This window comes from Siphateles boraxobius, unplaced genomic scaffold, assembly GCF_051911475.1.
Source record: "Siphateles boraxobius isolate OS27281-9 unplaced genomic scaffold, OSU_SipBor_1 22, whole genome shotgun sequence".
Classification (NCBI taxonomy): Eukaryota; Metazoa; Chordata; class Actinopteri; order Cypriniformes; family Leuciscidae; genus Siphateles; species Siphateles boraxobius.
This window is the reverse complement of record NW_027508833.1, coordinates 28325419-28347085: the sequence shown is the minus strand read 5'-3', so window position 1 is coordinate 28347085 and position 21667 is coordinate 28325419. Positions and strand designations below refer to the sequence as shown.

The 21667-nt window shown below is 39.8% G+C and overlaps 1 protein-coding gene across 2 annotated transcripts in view; it reads right to left on the bottom strand.

Moving 5' to 3' along the window:
* rasgrp3 (RAS guanyl releasing protein 3 (calcium and DAG-regulated)) overlaps positions 1–21667 on the bottom strand; it is a 54753-nt gene that overhangs the window by 18139 nt on the left and 14947 nt on the right. For both annotated transcript variants that reach the window (XM_077239471.1, XM_077239470.1), the window contains exons 3-5: positions 8034–8246; positions 7475–7577; positions 7061–7123 (exon numbers count right to left, since the gene is read on the bottom strand). In XM_077239471.1, the coding sequence (XP_077095586.1) occupies positions 7061–7123; positions 7475–7577; positions 8034–8103 (236 nt within the window). In that variant the 5' untranslated portion in view covers positions 8104–8246. The remainder of the gene's footprint in view (positions 1–7060; positions 7124–7474; positions 7578–8033; positions 8247–21667) is intronic.

Sequence of the window (21667 nt, the reverse complement as noted above, 5' to 3'; positions counted from 1 at the left end):
GACAGTGGAAATCGAGTTATTTTTGTTTTATTGTGTGTGGTAGCAGTCAACCGTGAGGGACTGCCGTCTTTTACTTTCATTTTATATTTATTTATTTATTAAAGTTTATTAAAATGTTTGAAAAAAAAATCTTCCGGTTCCCACAACGCGCAGCCATCTGGTCCTCCACCAACTGGACGATCTTCTCGCAGTGCCTGGCGGTGGCGCTGGATAGCCCCCGGTGGACGGCTCGACACTTCTCCGCCACCTGGTGGACGGCGACGGCTCCTCTGGGTTCGGGCAGGAGTCCCCCGTACCCTCCTCCTCCCCGTCAAGGCGGATGGCAGCAGGCTCTGGCCCACGGCGCCGACTCCTCCGCTCCCTCACGGACGGCAGCCGCCCCTCCAGCACCCAGGCGGCCGTCAGCGAGCTCGGCCGTCCTCCCGGCAACTCACTCCAGCGCACTGCCTCGAGCGTCCATGGCGACAGACTCTGCTCACCATGCTCGATGGCACCGCGTATTCCCCACAGCGGTGAGGGCTCTCTGACAGCGCGTTCCTCCTCCTTCCCGGGTTTCGGCACCAGTGTAACGTAGTTCAGATGTTATGGGAAGAAGGACGCCAGAACCGGCGAACATTTAATCAATTTAATAACAGAATAAAACAAATACAAAATGAAAGTAAAAGACGACAGTCGACCGTGAGGGACTACCGTCTTTTACTTTCATTTACAAGTTAACCCATAAACAACTTGAGGATGAGTAATACCTTTAATGGTCCCATTTTATGCAAAGTACACTTTTGGACATAAATGTGTGTTGGCAGTGTGTGTACACAACCACCCAATAGTGATAAAAATCCACTCACTCCTTTTTTATTAATCCCCATAAATCATCAGCAGTGTCTCCCAACGACCTGTTTTCAGAATGCTGTTTTAGTGACGTCACTAAGTACAGGCCCCGCCCACGAGTGTTGAGAGACACTGACCCGCCCTGATCGAGTTCACAGCTGCTGCACTGATGAGAATGTTACCCAGCGTTGTAGGTGTTGTGTGGCTGGATGTATTAATCCACATAGCTCTCTCTATTTACTCCCGAAATCTGAGGCAGCCGCTGAAGACGAGGTGGAATTATTTTGTTTTTAAAGAAATTGCTCCTCAACTCTACCGAAATTCGTAATGTACTTGCGCACTTCTTATATCTTACTGTTTACTCAGCTCTTACGGTGAGTTTCTGAAGTAAAACTGACGCTTCATCTTTTGTGTTATGTACAATAAACTTTATTAAACTCATCAGTATATGTTTGATCATCATTCGGACCTGGCCCGAAACAGCAGACTTGTAGGCTATTAATAGTGGATACATACAAGCAGATGACAAATACGTTATAACCGTAATTAAACTACTAAACTACACCTGTTCCATCTCTATACAGCACTCTGACTCTGTAGGCATTATTGTCCGACTCCGGGTCGAAATGAACACCGTTACTGAGAGTTTCTGATATTATTATCATCATTCTGTGAGATGAAATTGTCCTGAGACTGAGCGTGAGCTCTTGAAGCTCCGCCCCCTGTGCCGTGCTCATTTGCATTTAAAGGGCACACTAAAACAGCGCGTTTTTCTGAACACCAAAATATGACAATTTAAACATGCTGTAAAAATGATCTGTTGGGTATTTTGAGCTAAAACTTCACATACAGGTCCTTCTAAAAAAATTAGCATATTGTGATAAAGTTCATTATTTTCCTTAATGTAATGATAAAAATTAAACTTTCATATATTTTAGATTCATTGCACACCAACTGAAATATTTCAGGTCTTTTATTGTTTTAATACTCATGATTTTGGCATACAGCTCATGAAAACCCAAAATTCTCATGAAATCTCAAAAAATCAGCATATCATGAAAAGGGTCTCTAAACGAGCTATTAACCTAATCATCTGAATCAACTAATTAACTCTAAACACCTGCAAAAGATTCCTGAGGCTTTTAAAAACTCCCAGCTTGTTTCATTACTCAAAACCGCAATCATGGGTAAGAATGCCGACCTGACTGCTGTCCAGAAGGCCATTATTGACACCCTCAAGCAAGAGGGTAAGACACAGAAAGACATTTCTGAACAAATAGGCTGTTCCCAGAGTGCTGTATCAAGGCAATTCAGTGGGAAGTCTATGGGAAGGAAAAAGTGTGGCAAAAAACGCTGCACAACGAGAAGAGGCGACCGGACCCTGAGGAAGATTGTGGAGAAGGACCGAATCCAGACCTTGGGGGACCTGCGGAAGCAGTGGACTGAGTCTGGAGTAGAAACATCCAGAGCCACCGTGCACAGGCGTGTGCAGGAAATGGGCTACAGGTGCCGCATTCCCCAGGTCAAGCCACTTTTGAACCAGAAACAGTGGCAGAAGCGCCTGACCTGGACTGTTGCTCAGTGGTCCAAAGTACTTTTTTCGGATTAAAGCAAATTTTGCATGTCATTCGGAAATCAAGGTGCCAGAGTCTGGAGGAAGACTGGGGAGAAGGAAATGCCAAAATGCCTGAAGTCCAGTGTCAAGTACCCACAGTGAGTGATGGTCTGGGGTGCAATGTCAGCTGCTGGTGTTGGCCACTGTGTTTTATCAAGGGCAGGGTCAATAAAGCTAGCAATCAGGAGATTTTGGAGCACTTCATGCCTCCATCTGCTGAAAAGCTTTATGGAGATGAAGATTTCATTTTTCAGCACGACCTGGCACCTGCTCACAGTGCCAAAACCACTGGTAAATGGTTTACTGACCATGGTATTACTGTGCTCAATTGGCCTGCCAACTCTACTGACCTGAACCCCATAGAGAATCTGTGGGATATTGTGAAGAGAAAGTTGAGAGACGCAAGACCCAACACTCTGAATGAGCTTAATGCCGAGTTCAGACTGCACGATTTTAGCCCCGATTTTGGCCCGCCGACAGGTTTTGAGAAATCGCAGACAAATCCCCGAAATCACAGGCAAATCGGTGCTCGTTCACGTGAGTGACAATCACGCAGTGTGAATGAGCAAAGACGCGATCTGAGAGAATCGCCGACGAGTCACCGACGCCTGTGAGATATTTGGCATGCTAAATATCTGGACCTGTCGGCCATTCACAATCCTGCTGTGTGAAAAGTGTTCTGACTGAAAACTACATTGGCGATGACCGACAGCCAATGAGAGACCAAGATACAGGACAGCAGGATGTTCAGGGAGGAGTTATATCCGTATTTTAATAGATAGGCCTATATTTACAATTATATCAAACAGAAACAAAGCACAAACATTTGAATGACCAGCAGCAACAGCAGGACATTTGTAAAATTATTTATTTACCCCCAACTCTCTTTGCAAAACACAGTCCTTGCTCCTCTCGTCTTCCCAACCATTTCCTCCTGCATAAACTGTTTATTTTTCTAATTTTCACTGCAAATCAGTGCACAGACAATTTGGATCGCAGTCTTCTTGTAGGCTATCATTTTTAATTACAAATTTAGTATCGCGCGAGAACTACAGTCTCACGCACACGTGATCTTCCGTTATTTCCTTATCACTTCACGCGTTTGTTTGGTTGTAAAACGTAGTTTGCGGACCAGGGAGAAGTTGTCGGCGATTCTTTCCTTTGTAAAGTCATGCAGTGTGAAACCTCCTGTCGCCGATCCATCGTGGAGTGTGAACACACCAGCAACTGAATGTTACCCCAGATAGTCACGCAGTGTGAAAACAACAGTGACACGATTATTTTGAAAATCGTGCAGTCTGAGATCGGCATAAGGCTGCTATCGAAGCATCCTGGGCCTCCATAACACCTCAGCAGTGTCACAGGCTGATTGCCTCCATGCCACGCCGCATTGAAGCAGTCATTTCTAAAAAAGGATTCCCGACCAAGTATTGAATGCATAACTGAACATAATTATTTGAAGGTTGAATTTTTTGTATTAAAAACACTTATTTTATTGGTCGGATGATAGGAATTTTGGGTTTTCATGAGCTGTATGCCAAAATCAACCAAGTTTTAAAACAATAAAATACCTGAAATATTTCAGTTGGTGTGCAATGAATCTAAAATAAATGAAAGTTTAATTTTTATCATTACATTATGGAAAATAATGAACTTTATCACAATATGTTAATTTTTTTAGAAGGACCTGTACACACTCTGGGGAGGGACATCAGAGACTTATTTTACATCTTGTGAAAAGGGGCATAATATGGGACCTTTAAAGGCGGTGCATCCAATGTGCTACAATAATTTGGCAAATTAGGGCAAAATCGACAGATTGTGTACATTCTAAAACATTAAACAACATAAAACTCATGTATATTGAGCACCAAATCAGCCTATTAGAATGACTTCTGAAGGTCATGTGACACTGAAGACTGGAGTAATGATGCTGAAATTTCAGCTTTGTCAACACAGGAATAAATTACATTTACTAACCAAAGAAATGCAGACTTTGTGAGCATAAGAGTTGTCTTTCAAACCATAAAACAATCAGTAGTGCACCATGGCACATGTTATTTTTTATATATAAAAAATTCTACCAGACTTGGCCATTTATGCAAAATTGTTCCATAGCTTCATATGCACAGGTCTTGTCTGTGTGGGGAAGTAGTTGATTTTCCGCAGACATCCTGAAATACAGCGACAACTCCAGGCCGATTGGAAATATCCAGTGAATACCAAGGCTACTTTTAAAATCAAGTAAGGTTACTTTTCCCCCAACAGGATGCAGTTTTACAAAACACTGACCTCCTTCATTTTGTGATGTTTTTGTTTTGGTGACTCTCACCGAGTCCCCAGAGAAAGGAACGGATGAAGCGTATTTATGTCAGATGCATGCTGTTTATCATTAATTATGTAGATGTTTTTGACTGCCGGACTCACTAAGGGCACTGAGACATGAAAACACATTCCTTGTCTTGCTTTTTTTTTTTTTTAAGGCATAAACATCAGCTGGAATGTGTGCCCAGCATGAGTCAGAGTGACATCATGCAGTTAGGAGGTAACAAGCCAAGGATCTTTGTATTGTGTATCAGTGCATATTCGTGAGACCAATGAGAGCAGGGGTCAGAAGGTATTCAACTTTTAAGCAACACCTCAAAATTTTCACTAATAACGGATAGGTTAAACTAACTGCAAGTGTGTGCGCATTGGAAAAAGAGCAAACAGTTTATTTTTTCTTTTGCGTCTCATACCAAATCAGAGAAAAGCTGTACATTTCACATTTGTTCTAATTTAATACAATTATTTAAATTGCTAATTATATTATTTCTGTCATGACAACTCTCAGAGAGATTGGCATGTCAATGGTAATGGATATGGCAATGTTAATGTATTTGGGCTTGGCTTGGTTACGCTGCTGCTGCTGCAGAGCAAGTACCGAGACTTACTACAGACAAAACATTCACACTTGTAATTATTGGCACCCCATGTAAATATGATCAAAGATGGCTGCAAAAAAATCTGCATTGCTTATCCTTTTGATCTTTCATTCAAAACATTTGTAAAAATCTAACCTTTTATTGAAGAAAAAGAATTGAAAGTGAAATAAATGCTTTTCATGACAATTTCATGTTCCTAGTCACCCTGGTGATCATGCCATTATGGGAATATACTTCAGAGATATTTAACTCTTAACTCTAAACAAAAAAAATCTAGGCGTGCCAATAATTGTGGCCAACGTGTTATGGAGAAAAACTTTTATTTCATAATGTGATTTCCCCCCTAAAAATGACCTTTTTAAAATCTTTTACCAAATGGTGCCATTTTCTCAGTTTTGGCCTATTAAGCAAATACCCGCTTTATTCCTGTTTTCTTCTTCTGCATGTTATAGAGCCACTTGGATAAATTATGCAGCTGTATTGTGTAGGTGTGTTGGTATGAATGACAGAGTGTGGTTTGTATGTGTGTAATAAAAAAATTGTGTGTGTGTGCGTAATACCTGAGAGAGAAAAACTCAACACAATCCAATTCACAAATCCAAACAGTGTGTGTACCAGTGGAGCTTTGCTGGTATCTAATGGGGAAAATGTGGTACTTCACCCAAACAAAATCTTACTGAAAGCTCATTTTTGGAGATATCAACATCAAATTTGGAACACAACCTGTTTAGATCTATGGTTTTGATTTTCTGTCTGTTTTAGGGATCATGTTTCATAAAATAAATTTTATACAAAATAATATTCATGTGTCTTTTTTTAATTGACGCACAAGGTTTAAGGACCTATCATCCCTGAGTCATCTAGAGTTTCATGCCAGAACTTGGTATGTATTATATATTACTATAACTATTTGAAAGTCGAACTGATACATTAACATGCATTTCAAATTGTCTTGGTATTTGTTTTTTTCTCGTTTTTGCTTTAACGACGAGCTGCATAAACTATACAAGTTTTTGTAAATCTCAATGATCATGTTCTCCAGCATGACCCAGAGAAAATGTTGTACACATGGTCAATGCAATTTACTAGTGACCTAGAAATAGTGCAGAAATCTTAAATATCCTTATTCATTTGACATTTATTTGTCTAAAAGTTTTCAAAATTATAAAACCTGTTTAAAAACCTTCTTTATTCCCAGAAATGAATTAGATTTTGATTCCCAGATGATACATTGTCTATTCTCAAAACAAATCCTGGTTTTGGTGAAGGCTGAGCAATAGATCTGAAAACAGGCAGGCAGATGTGAATAGAGAGGAAAAGAAAGGTGGCCTGAGGAGATGTGCTCTGTGAACAATGGATGGACGAAATGCTGATTCATTCTTTGCAGTGCGCTAAAACACAAAATGTCCACTGTGGACAAACGTCCATCTTTAAGAGCGATGCCTGTCCTTGTGACATCATCACTCTTCATGCTGAGTGCAGGCGACAGTCACGCAGCCTCCGGAGAAAAAGAGGAAGAACAGAAGGGGAATAAAAAAACCCCGAAAACACTAAATAATAGCCTCTTCACAACGTGTTCTGCCACGGGGTTGTTGCTTAGCAATGCAAATAAACACCTTAGATCGTTCCGAAGAGGACTCATGGGGAATAAAGGGGTTGTTTATCTTGTTAAACGGAAGCTGCTTTTATTTACCTCATTAAATAACAGATCTTCAGTCGTGTCCGCTGGCAGTCATCTCCCCGACAGTCACGATACGTGATAGAGAGTCAAGGAGAATTAAACATGCTGGAGAATGAATGGATGTATATGCATAGAGCTATACAGCTATGCAATGAATGAATGGCATTGCATTAGAATAACATTCATTCAAGTGCCATTTATTTACAAGAAAGTTAGCTGACGCACACTTTCACGTAAAATTTTTCACAAAGAGAGGTTCCTTAGGTTTTTAAACTAATTGAAATTATGACTAATAAAAGCTTGGACTGGCGTCATTTCCTTAGAGATGCCTCTTGGTATCTACTGAGAGATCTAACAGCACACACTCACAAAAACAGATATCTACTGAAACATCACACACGCGCATACTGGTCTGCCACAGGATATATAATCAGAAGTTTCCCAGCGAGCTCAGTGGAGGACACATACCAGCGATGCATCAGCAGAAGGGTTCGAGGAAGCTGATTTTCATGCAGCTCTCCTTCATCATCTATAACAGAGAGAGACAGAAACAGAAAGAGGGATAAATATAAGAAATCTAGATATAATAATTATATTTATAAATAATTATATATATAAAAAAAAGACAGATTAATAACAAGAATCAACAAAAATTAGGTAAGAGGTAATTAATAATATGAGGAGTGATGGCAGTTAATAAGAAAAAACTATGACAATGATCAATTTGAGTCATTAATATGTTCATTCATTTTATGTATAGTAATCAGCAACTGTCTGTGATTAAGCAAACAGAGGTCAATAATCATACACAATCAAGGTAACCCATAATGGCATGATCAACTGTGACCTATAACCGTGGTGAATTATGGTGATTAATAATCATGAATTTGAATAAACGTAAGATCTAGCAACAGAGCAAATCTTGATGCACTACCAGATAGAATGTGGACAAAATGATAGTTTTGTTATTTTAGTGTATACTCACCAAACGCATGAATGCAGGCGTCCAGCAGTAGCTCCAGGGAAGCAGCCTTCCCCAGCGTAAACGACCCCATGACCTCCCGTCCGACCTGACCTCACTGGGACATCCAGCTCTCTGCCATCAAGGCCACCCTCTCTCTCTTCTCCTCTCTTCCACGTCTCCTCTCCCTTAAATGTGCTCAATGTGCTCAGCAGAACAATGGTTGACTGTGCCTCACTGCAGAAACAAACAAAACACTGTCAATAATTTGAGAGAAAAAAAAAAAAAGCTACAGAAATATTTTATGAAGCCTTTCACATGCTTACACCAAGGGGCTTTATAATGAATGAACTAATGAGGCATTATAGTGAATGAACTGATGCTGTTCAGTAGTCACCTTTTTTTTGAAGTTGTAAGACCAATCTTTGTCTTTTTCACACTTTCTACGAATGCAGAACAAAACGGGTCCCAAAACTCTGACGTGAAGCCGTTTTTAAAACTTTTTCTCAAACAAATGGCCAGTGAAAGGAAGTGCGTAACTGAAATGTTGATCATCAACCTCAGGTGGTCAAACTTAATATGATTCATTTCATTTTCCATTAATTTTATATGAGGCATGCTATTTTTGCTACATTTCCAAACAAACATAAAAAAAATATATATAAAATAAGAATTATTAAAGAAATACATTTAAAATATTATATTAAATATAATGTATATATAAATATATTATAATTCAGAATTTAGTCTAAATTAATATATCACTTAGCTAGTTAACTAGCTAGTTTGGGAGTGTAGTTATAGATAACAATTTAATAACAATTAAACTTAGTTAGATAATGATACTTCAAGAAACAACAATTATAAATCAATTCAACAGATTAGAGCAAAATGACCTTAATGACATTAATGTTAGATTTGAATTGTTGAATTGAGAAGGATGGGAAGACATCTGGGGTGGGCAAGACCAAAATTACCATTTTAAGGAGGGATACAGACATTTTATTGTTTTAAAACTAGCTACTATACTTGCTAGGTTCATGTTTCATTTTAGAAAATAGTTTATCTAACATGTTTAATAGAGCCAACAAAAAACAAACAATCAAAATTTGTTTTGTGGGATTTGTAGGAATGATAGCATAAAGTGCCATCTGTATTTCTTTCCATTGACTCTAACCTTCTCTCTATATGACAGCAGCAGACAGGCCAGTGTTAAGGTTGAATTGTTTGACTGCTTTCTTCTTCTATGAACTCCCTATGGCAGCTATCAATATTTCATCTCTCTCGCGGGAGCACTGTTTGCATGACGCTACATCACAGATCACGATTCCACACAGATGGCATGACATCATTCTGGCCCACAGAGCTGGACGTACACTACCTGATTAGAGCTTACATAGCGTAATAGTGTCTTAACTCATTAGTGCTAATGAACTGTTCGTATCCACACATAAAGGATAACTAGCCCTTTACACTGCCACTAAACCTTTCTCCTCTCTTGGGTTGTTTTGTTTTATGTTGTGATGTGTACATCACTTTTCCGGATGACGTGTGTTTTTTTTCCTGTATCATTTATCTGTAATCAAAAAGGGCAGTGTAAGTGTGTGTTCCTGTGCACAAATAGCTAATAGATTAATTTTAGAATCGGGTTTATTTTTACTGCAGCGAAGATCAGAAAAGCAGGAATCTAAAAGATCAACAACAAATTAACCTTCAAAATACAAACACTGGAAATCAGCTTCTGCCATAACAAGAGGAACAACAAATGTGTGCTAGTGAAAGGAGAAGGCTCAGATTCATTTAGTGGGACCTTTAGTTGGCATCCTAATCTTTGAAGTAAAACTTCAAAGTCTGTGTGACAAGTCATGTGTGAGATTCAATGGCAAGTGAGGTACTTGCGCTACTGTCAATAACTCTGTTTGGAATTCATCGCTGTTGTCTTGTCTCTCATGATGTCATAAATGACCCCAGTAAGTGAGGGGGTGAAAGGAAGTATGACTTCAGATGATGGAATCGACATGAAACGTGCAAAATAACTGCAAAAAACATCAGACATTTCCACCCTGATCCACATGAAATGCCTTTTAAAGTACACCTGCAACCAAAAGAGATCTCTGACTACAGAGATGAAGGGACCAGCGCTGTGGTTATAAATATCTCGATCTAATTTTCACCCCTCACATCTGTGAGTTAGAGTGCTTGCGTCTGGAACCTGTCCTGACTAGCACATATAGAGCCATCAGTTACACAACCATTACATGAAGCCAAATATGAGATATTTATAACTCAAGCTTGATGCAAATATAAACTGCATTAACATCATATTAGTTATTAGTGATTTTACATTAATTACTATTAAACAAAAACTGATAATAAAGTTTGATAGATGCACATAACAAATTTCGAAATTACACTCTGCAAAGAGAATTGAATCTCTCTGTGTTCCTTAAATCTTTCCCATATCCTTCTTCAACATGAGTATCGCTTAAACTGAGTCAATATTTGATTAGATTAGACTTTTTTTCCTTCTGAATTATTCCATACTGTGAAATGCCTTTAAAATAGATTTTGACCTTTTTAGGTTTGTGTTTACTATATTCAAATGCATATTTTTTTCCTTCTTTCTAGCAATGACTGAACAAATTGGTTTGGTTCGGACAGGAATAGAGAAGAAGATCTCAAAGATTTATGTTTTACAGTTATAAAGTATTTTTTAAGAAATTAAGACTTTTATTCACCAAAGATGCATTAAAAACTTATTTTGAACTTTCTATTCATTTAAGCAATCAAGAGAAAAATGTATCACGTTTTCCACAAAAATATTATGCAGCACATCTGATTTAACTTGTGCACCAAATCAGCATATTTGAATTTCTGAAAGATCATGTGACACCAAAGACACTGGAGTAATGATGCTGAAAATCACAGGTTTTCAGGTTTGTCATCACAGGTATAAATTACATTTTAAAATATAGAAAGTATAAAAAACAGAAAAAAGTCAGCACACCAAGGCTCCAAAATATGCACAAAAAACACACACACGGGTTCCATTTCGAGCACGCAGGCTCTTCGTCAGACAGTTGAAAGTTTTTTTTTTTTTACCAAGAAACCCTTTATATTCACAGGTGATTAATCAAGGATCACATGACACATGCACACAAAAAAGTCACGGAACACAAAGGCAAAAGAAAAATACAAGCAACTAAATGTGAAAGACAAATTTTAAACATGCAAATTTATTAATAATAAAGAAAAATATGATACCTGCAAAAACATGAAAAACCAAGAAAGAAAATCGTAAAGAAACGGGTGGAAATCAAAAATCTTAATTTAATCCCCTATGTGCTATAGTATCTAATGTTTAAATCCAAAAGGTCTCACGTTTTAAAAGTAACTTATTGATGTAATTTGACTAATTCTATTCCTGGCTACATATGGTAAGGTAGAGACCCAGTGTCTAAAATTAGCGAAGTGCTGAGCTACCAGACTTTTGAGATCTTGGTTTCTGATAGACCAACGATGTTCAGATGTTCAGGTTTTTAAAGGTCTGCTACTTTTACCCACATAGCAATCACATTGGCAATTTTGCACAAAATAGTGCCTCTTATTTAAAAAAACATTTGCAGTATGAGGATGTTTGAAAGTTTGAGTTTTTTTAAGTAAAATTACATTGTTGACAGTTACCGCAAGCCTGCAACTTTAATTGCCAAAAGGCAACTTATTTAATAAATGTGAGGGAGGGGTTAAATCCCCATGAACCAAGATATTGCGAAGATTAGGTGGTCTCTTATTTACTACACAAGGTGGTTTATCAAAGCATTTTTTGAGAATAGGGTCACTGTCCACTATATGTCAATGTTTAAATAAAAAGCCTTCAGTCTTTTGCCAACGGTGAGTATTGAATATAGCAGTTAACTCGATGTTCAAAGGACTTCAGTTTTTTAACAAGACACTCATGGCATATTCATGCAACGACTCTCAGCTGACTGAATACTTCCTTATATGCTCTTGGTGTGCCATTTTTTTCTGTTTTTTAATTATTTATTTAGTTGAGCACCCAACCCTGTGCATATTTTTGCCGGTGATGTGCATGCTTTGGTCTTGTTTTTGCAAAATAGATTCTATTTTACAATATTTCATTTTTTACTGTATTTTTGATCAAATAAATGCAATCTTATCGACCCCAAACATTTAAACGGTAGTGTATGTACACTCCTAAAATTATAAATATATCGCAGTCTTACTTAAGTCTTTTCTAATTGTGCTAAAACATTGATGACTCATCCTGCACTACACAGATTTTTGTCCAATCAAATGCTCTCTAGAATGAAAATGCCCCACCCCCTAATACCACCTGCAGCTTACTAGCTTGTAACAAATTATGTTTATGACCATGAAGAAACTAAAGCCAACTGACTAGTTTTTTAAAAAAGGGCACAAAATAACCAATATGTCCCACCCAAACTTGTGAATTCAACACATCAACAAGTTATTTAATGCTCTCTTTAAATGTAAGGTAGGAACAGCTCGAGTGCTACTTTTAATAGAACAAGACTGGAATAAACTGCCACAGATGAAGACCCAAAAACCATTTTATATTCTCATAAATGCAGGAGCACTGAAGAAGCTCTCAAAAATCAGAGCAAAACAGAGAGCGAGAGAATTAGTCATTGAGAAAACGCAAGGACTCAGAACTTGAATGTGATGAATATGATGATGTCAACGGCATACAGAGTGAGTGCAGATCGAAGATGCTTTTTATAAATCTCACGTAAGAACCAAAGACTCACATTTCCCTCATTCACTTACCCTAAAACTTCACATTAAGGACAGCGGTGCAAACCTTAACTTCCAAAAGCTGCTGTGGTATAAGGACTCCTCTCTAGCAGAACAGACTGCGATCAGCTGACTGACACTATCCAACTGTCCTCCACGCCTGTTTGTAAACACCAACGCACATCAGACAGCCATATAACAGAACATTACAGCCAATCAGAGTGACAGAAGGGCTCAGAACATGAACATTGGACAAGATGAATACAAATGTGAAAGAGTGAGAAAGAGATAATGAGAAAGAAAGAGTGAAGATGCGATGTGGGAAATGAGATGGAAAAGACTTAAAATCAATGTTCAAGTGAAAAGGAGTACAAGAAAATGAACAAAAAATATATAGCATTTTGTTCTTCACTTCAGATTGTCACTTAAATAAATAGAAAATAGAACTTTAAGTGAGAAAAATAATAAATATGATGTGAAAAGAGGCATGACAAGGAGGACTGGATGTCTGGGTGAAAGCAGATGCAGCAGATGTCAGTGTCTCTGGCAGCCAGAGAGAAACAGCTGCCCTCTACATCTGTGTGTGTAGTGAGATGAAGTCATTGGGTTCTCAGTGAACTGGACTGCAGCTGTTCAAAGCCCAGACTCCTCCCACTGACCCTCAAGAGAGGTCAAGCACATCCGCATTTATAGGACTTAAAGTGCCCCTATTATGCTGTTTTAAAGGTTCCTAATTTTGTTTTGGAGGTCTCCTACAATAGTTTTACATGCATCCAAGGTCAAAAAAACACTTCTGATTGGTCAGATGTCCCAGTCTGTTGTGATTGGTCTACCCCTTACAGTGCGTGTCAGAGAAACCAAATACCTATTACCATATCTGAATTTCAGATCTAGAGGCTTCCTTAGCACTTGTACACAGTAATATGAAAAGGGATGATGGCTTCGGTTTTTCCATATCAATTTCAGTGCGTGTCCTCATCCTTTTGAAGTGCAAGCAAAGTGGATTTGCAGTGCTAAAAATAGCTCTTCTTGACATGTTGATAAAACGAACCAAATTCTTCCAGGCCTCGACATCAACTACAGTGTTTGAGGGTGGGTCCAAGTTACATTGTTACGTAGGTATGTAACAGGAAGTGAGAGGGAATTACTGATTACTAGTTTAGGCAGTTCAGAATTGATTTTAGGAGACAAGTATATACTTTATTTGTTGTGCACTTTGATCTTTAAAACGTTGCATACGTTTTACTATTACAAACCGCTCTATTACAAACTACATGAAAGGTCATATTTGAAAAAGCATAATAGGGGCACTTTAAGAATGATGGGGGCCATTTCACCTCAATGGAGGCATTTCTTTTACAAACAGCATTAATTCGGTATTCCCTTTTACCATTTATTTTTATAGTACAGGAGAAAAATGACAAGAAATCATAAAGAGAAAGTTACCAAATTTCTGAACAATCATAATCTACATTTACATTATTCAATATTAGCCTGGCTAACGTCAGACTTCGTCTCATTGAGATGTGGGTCTGGGAACCACATGTTAATTTTCTCGTATTTGAGGCGTGGTTTACGAATGCCCAGAGCCGTTTATTGGGTGCTACGAATGTCTATCAAATGCGCCTGTACGTAGCTCATAGACAATCGTTTCAATTATACCAGATGACGTATGTAAAGCGACAGAAATTAGACGAGGAAGAAGACGATGGTTCAGAGATTTATGTGTACACAATGGCGTGTACACATAAACTTGCGTTCTAAACTACTTAGAACAATATCTAAGGCTGCATCAAAGGTAACTTAGCGTATGCTGCCATGTTGGATCCATAGGTATAAACAAACTGCTTCGGTGTGTCACATAGACGTCGTCATCGTCTTGCTGCTCCCTCCCCGTTCTGTGATTGGTCCCCTCACTGAGGCGAAAATCTGGTCCATTGAATCCAGGCTGCCTAGCAGCGTGAATAAAATCGCGCTGCGCGCAAGGCAGCATGGGGAAAGCCAGGCTAATTCAATATGACGTATGGCTATTAATTTGCAGGAATATTCATTGTGAATTTTTGTGAAATTTTTTAAGGTGGCAACCGTACCATGTTTTAAAATAAGGCCGAAAGTATATCCAAGACTGCTGCTTTATCCCATATTTAATCACAAATAACAAAAAGATTAAAAAAAAGAAAGAAAAGCAATCATTAAAAACAGATGCAGCATTTAATTAAAACGAGTACCTCATTTGAATATTAAGAATCACTGGCTGAGTTACAGTAAGTAAATTTGAGTTTTCTTCAAAGGAAAGAGTATATTATGAGAATTCATTAAAAAACAAATATTTATAGCCCGGATCTAGACCTCTGTCCGTTATTTGGTAAGCACTGGTTAAAGAAAGAAATGGTCATGAACTCATGTGACCTCCTCCTAATGTATATATCCTCCCCATTATTCTGACAATTACATTTTGAATTGCTTTAGAACATATTAGAAATTATATTTTTGTGGGCTGCTTGTCAAGTTTAATTAAAATGTACAGAGTGCCTTTACAAAACATTTATTGACATGACCAACACAAAACTACAGTAATCAGTAATATTCAGTAAGACATTGTGATGTTCCAGGACTGTCACACATTATATTCACACATTTTAGTGCTTTCTCAGAGTTTCCACTGCTAATTCAGACAAGAAAAACCAAACACGCATAAATGCATGCAAACAAGCACATTCACACATGCAGACAGAAAACCTCTCATGCACACAAACACATACACAAAGACGCACACCCATCTTACTCAAATGAACCATTCACACAATGCCAGAGACCTGCAATCAGTAAATGAGTTACCTCTCCGCAACCTCATTATCAAACAGTCATCTAAAGCTTCAGCCCACAGAGACAACAGCCGATTATCTCTGACAGTCGCTCTATAAAGCCTGATTTACTTCAGATGAACCCAACAAACCCAAAACACAACACCACCACCAGCTCCAAATCTAATCAGGGTCCCAACCTGTGTACTTCTGAGATTTACATCTTTCAGTCAAATTTCTTCCTGTCAGTACATTAATTATAGGGTTTTGACTATAGATGAAGATATGAAGGTAGCAGTGTTTGCAAAGCTACTTTGACTTCCTAAACTACAAGCTACTCATAATCTAAAGATGTAAAAAGGACAGTTCAACCAAAAATTATAATTCTGTCATTACTTACTCTTGAATGACTGACTTCCACTGTGTAAAAAAAAAGGAAATATTTCTGATAATATTTGATGCTCCACAGAAGACAAAAAGTCATACCAGCTTAGAAAAACATGAGGATGAGTAAATAATTGGCATTTTTGGGTAATTGGCAACTATCCCTTTAATCAACAGTCAAAATAGCTTTTTAGCTACAATTGCTACAAACAAAATGTTCAATATGCAAAAGCTATTTAAGGATGTACAAAAAACACTGGGGATTTCAACTGGGGTGACAGCATTAAACTGTAAACTAGTAATTTAACAAAAAAAACTTTTTTATATTACCACGTCTAAAACAAAAAGCATTTTACAAAGTATTTTGCAACACAAAAGATGTAAAATGCTGCACACAAGATTCCTTTGCAGGGAAATTAATCAGTGAATCATTTGAAGCAGAAGTTCCCTTTTGAGAGAACTCGCGCTGCGTCGTATGACGACACTTTGGGAACCCTCTAAGCGTGAAAGCACCTGAAGCCGTGAAGTTATAAAAGGACGCCGGCACACAAAAAGAGTAACTTCTGCTCTTCAGCAAGCGCTCTGTGTAAACTGTCTTTCTATTTGGTGTTGTCTGTCTTTAGTCAGGAGTTTATTCTAAAATATATAAATATAAAAAGAATGGTGAGCGATCCCAAGCAGTTTAAGCGGTGTGTGCATCCCTGCCCCAGATATATCACGGGTGGACACACACACACACACACACACACACACACACACACACACACACACACACACACACACACACACACACACACACACACACACACACACACACACACACACACACACACACACACACGAGCTTTGTGTTCACTATTTGGGTGTGGAACATGTGTACGTTGTGAGCTGCTGCTGCTCAGAGTGCTCCGCTCACGCCTGGGCGTCTTTGAGGAGTGCGGTCAGGCTCAAGTTCCCCGTGGCATGTTGGCTCAGGTCGTGGGCATCGCAGTTGGAGCTGGCAGAGGGGTTTAAGACTGCCGAGGCACTTTCTTAATCCTCATCGGCTGATGCTCTGCGGCTTCTTCCGCACGGACTCGCCACCCCATCCACCCGCTTATGAGAAGCTCTTGGAGGTTGTGACTCATGCGGTGGCCAAATTAAACATCAGCTGGCCCTGCGAGAGGCGAGAGGCAGGAGGCGCATAAGAAAAGTAAACTTGATGAGCGCTTCCTGCAGCCTTTGTCACAGCCTCCTCGCTGGGGTTTACCATTCTTTCCCGACTTGCATAATGAGTTATGTAAGTAGTCTTTCTAGCCCTTCAGTTCTTCAGTACAGTAATAAACTGGGGGCTAAAGAGAACGGTTATGGGATGATGCCGCAGGTTGAAGAGCCTCTAGCGAGATATCTCTCACCCGATGTTGCATAGCTGGGCATAGCTTATATGGTGGCGGGTCGAACCGACCTTTTAAAAAGACCTCGATGAGGGCTAGGGGAGCTATCTCTCAGCGTCACTAAGGAGATGGCCGGTGCCATCAGCCACTCCATGGCAGCATTGGTGATGACAGAGACACCTGTGGCTGAACTTATCGGGCATTCGGGAGAAGGATAGAACATCCTCCTGGATGCCCCGTTCTCGCCTTCTGGGCTTTTCGGCGACTCAATTAAGGGGGTCCAGGAGGCGAAGAAGCAGTCAGCCACTTACAAGCAGTATTTACCTCGCCACTCTCGGTCTAGAAGGGCTGCTGGCAGGGACACCCCATTTGGCGATGGACCCCTGGGGAGGCACCATCTGGTCGTACGTTTCCTTCGTGCAGCGTGGAGGATGAGGCCTGCGACTCAGGCCAGAGTTCCAGCCTGGGATCTTACAGTGGTTATTGAAGGGTTGCCTCTGGCTCCTCTCAACCACTCGAGTCAGCTTCTGAGAAATTTCTCACCTTCAAGGTAGCTTTCCTTTTAAAGATTACATACCTCAAGAGAGTCAGGGAACTCCACGCTCTTTTTTATTTCTCCTCCCTGCTTAGAGTTTGCTCCCGGTAGGATGAAAGCTGTCCTTCACCCTAGACCGGGCTACATGCCTAAAGTGCCCTGTAATGTGATGCGTTCTACCATCCTCCAGGCCTTCCATCCTTCACCACACGTGTCGGCAGAACAGGAGAGACTTCATTTGCTCTGCCCCGTTTGGGAGTTAGAGATTTATGTTGAAAAGTTTTGTTGTAGGAAGTCAGACCAACTGTTAGTGTGCTTGGGGTCGGACAGGAAGGGATCCCCGGTCTCTAAGCAAACGATCAGTAATTGGATCATTCGGGCTATCTCTCTGGCCTAACAGGTGAACAATATGCCTTCACCTCTGGCCATAAGGGCTCACTTCACTAGAAGCATAGTGTCTTCAAAGGCCCTTCTCTCCGGGGTTTCCCTGCAAGAAATATGTGATGGGCTTGGCTACCCCGCATAAGTTTATGAGATTTTATAGTCTCCCTTCTACAGCGGTTGCACCGGTGCTCTCGTCCTAACTGTGCCTAGACTGTACACTCAAGGTCAGGGATTGGTTGTCGTGATTTAGTGAGTATTAGCTCTCCAAAGTGTTGTCATGCGACGCAGCGCGAGTTCCCTCTAAAGGTAACATCTCAGGTTACGACTGTAACCCTTGTTCCCTGAGAAGGGAATGAGACGATGCGTCTCTTTGCCAAGCCTCCGTATGCCTGAAAGCCACTTACTTCAATCTTTTAGAAGCTACTCTTTGTGTGCCGGCGTCCCTTTATAACTTCCGCATTCCGCCGGCGAGTGCTACGTCACGTGCAACGTCATGACGCAGCGGCAATCAAGATTGGACTAGTGTTACACATGCTTCAGAAGTTTACACGCTGAGGGCATTCCCTAAAGTGCCGTCATATGACGCAGCGTCTCGTTCCATTTTCAGGAAACAAGGGTTAGATTTGAAACCCGAGACGTTTGTTTACAACTAAACCAACTGATTCACAACAGAGAACTGGATTTTTTACTACACGACAGATGTAGGATATAACATGGTTAATTATTGCCAAAGCATGTTCATTTTTAATGTGATATTAAAACAGTGATATAGCAAAACTGTGATCACGCCACTGTGCTACTTGTTGGAAAAAGTAGCTTGTTAATGGAAAAGTGAAACACTTATTTTTATATCTATCCATTTGAAAGATGCTTTTATCCAAAGAGACATTCATTGCATCCAATGGTATACATTCATCTGAACCCAATAATAACCATAACCTCAGGGTTGCTAGCACAGCGCTCTAACGTTTGAGCTACAGGAACGCTACGAATAGACAAGTCTGAAACCAGTGGAACTACTTTCACGCTACCAAAAAAGGTAGTATCATACTTTTAGTCATGTAGTCTCCAGGACTGGAAGGTACAGCCTTCGTGCATACAACTGAAAAAGGAACAACACTGACAACCTTTTGACAACTTTGGGTTAAGTCTCTTTCTGAAACAGAGATGCTAACATCCTGTCACACACTGAAAAGGGAACAAGCAGGAACTAGAGTCATATGAAAATGCTAAAGCAAAGTAATTATCAGGAGGAACAAAATATGTGTATAATTCATAAAGCAGTGGCTGTCCCTTGTTCGGCACACTGAGCTGAAACTTCCCCAACACCATCCATTTTTAAAGAGCCGTGCTGATGTTAATTGTTAACCCACTTAAAACACTTACAGTAACATCTGAACTGGTCCGTTGCTCATTTTGACATCTCTGATGATCAAGACCTGAAGCTAGAGGAAGATCTGACCTGATGAGGAACTGGACAAGCTCAGATATTTCATGACATATGAGAAGTACTAAAAATATTACTGGAAATCATCTGGCCTTTGCAACTGCTTTCCATCACAATCTGAAATCTGGATAAACGGGAATAAATCTGTTACTGAATATATAGCTTTTTGGAGATTGCAGCACATGACAGATGGGTTATTACGTACAGTTTAACAGTTTCATTAAAAGAACTGTGCAACCAAAAATTAAGAATCCGTCAACCTTTACTCACTGAAAATCTTCATCAATGATGGCAAACACAACTTTTTCTTTTTTGTCTCATAAACCAGGGGTTTGGAAACTGAGGACCAGGGACCCTCACAGCTGTCATATACATATATGTATTTGTAGGACTCTCAAAGTTTACTGTGGAATATTTTAAACAATATTTATTATTTACAACAGCACTACAAATAATTTTGAATTGAATTTTTTTCTGTTCAGGTTTATACATTTAACACGTGTGTGTGTGTGTGTGTGTGTGTGTGTGTGTGTGTGTGTGTGTGTGTGTGTGTGTGTGTGTGTGTGTGTGTGTGTGTGTGTGTGTGTGTGTGTGTGTGTGTGTGTGTGTGTGTGTACTATTAACTTGGAATTATTAAACTATGGAATGCAATGAAAAGACAAACTGTTTACAGCTAAAACTTTTTACTAGCATTATATATGCAGAGAGAAAGGGGAAGTGTATAGTTTCTGTAATAATGAGACAGTGAATATCATGAGTTAGATCTCTGGACCTCATTGTGAAATTCTGCGAGAAGGCCTGCAAACACCATGTGGCACTAGAGAATGTGAGAAATATTCATTCTGGTTTTCTCTGTCTCTTTCTGTCTCTCTCTCTTTCTCTCCCACAGTCAACTGATGCAGATGAAGGGATTGTTTGTCTAAAAGGCGAATGGACTTCCTTCTATTCTGGCCTTTTTCCTGTCTGTGTAGCAGGCGTCCCTGTGCCAGGCTAAAAATATTCCCAAACACACCGTAAACTGAAGCCCGGCACACAGGAACCACGTCACAATACATTAACGGGAGGGGTGGTGGTGAGCACCAATCTGTCCTTTTGTGTCCGAAAGGGGGTGCGAGGGAAAGAAAAAGATCATGAGCAAAAGACAATAGTCAGGAGTGTTATCATTAATGTCTCTTTCTTTCTCCTTGCTACTGCGGGTTAAATAAAGGCAGGTTGTTTTTTCCAGTCGGTGGCTTTTGAACAGGATGTCATAGACACACAGTGGATCTGCGTCACGTGGTTTCCGCCTCCCTCAAAATAATCAAACCAGAGTAACTATAGCTTCAATAAACAGCCTGACCTTGATCGGATCTCAAATGAGAGTGACAAAACAATTGCGAATACATCAAACTCTTAGCCTGAACAAAAGCGAGGGACATTAACGGCATGGTCAACAATGGACAACCCCAATTCTCAACTCTCTCTTTTGTTTCAAAGGCCCTCTATTCAAACGAGTGCCAGATATATTTAATATGACTACCACGTACAAAAATTCGGAGCCTTATTTTTCCAGCTTCTATTCTTTGAGGGGACGAGCCCCTCTGGTTACCATAGTGAGGAGAATTTATTCAAGGACAATAGGACTTCCCACCCACCAGGATGTTATTCAATTGCCGATATTTATGGGCAGTAATTACTCACAGTTAGGATCACCCACCCTCAAGCCCCTCAAGTATGCGAATGCTTGCATTTTCCCTTCTCCCCATTTGGCCTGTTTTAGTGGGTCTGTCTGGGTGAGGTACGAGCTCTTCAATCTGTCTGTGGTTTGTGTACGCAACAGTACAGGGGTGAAGACAAGTTTCAGAACGGAAGAGCTTTGCACAAGTAATGGCTTGGTAACACTAAACATGCAACTGAATTTAACTCAATTTTCAGGTGAGTCTCACAGAACCACTGAATGATCAAATCTCTTACCT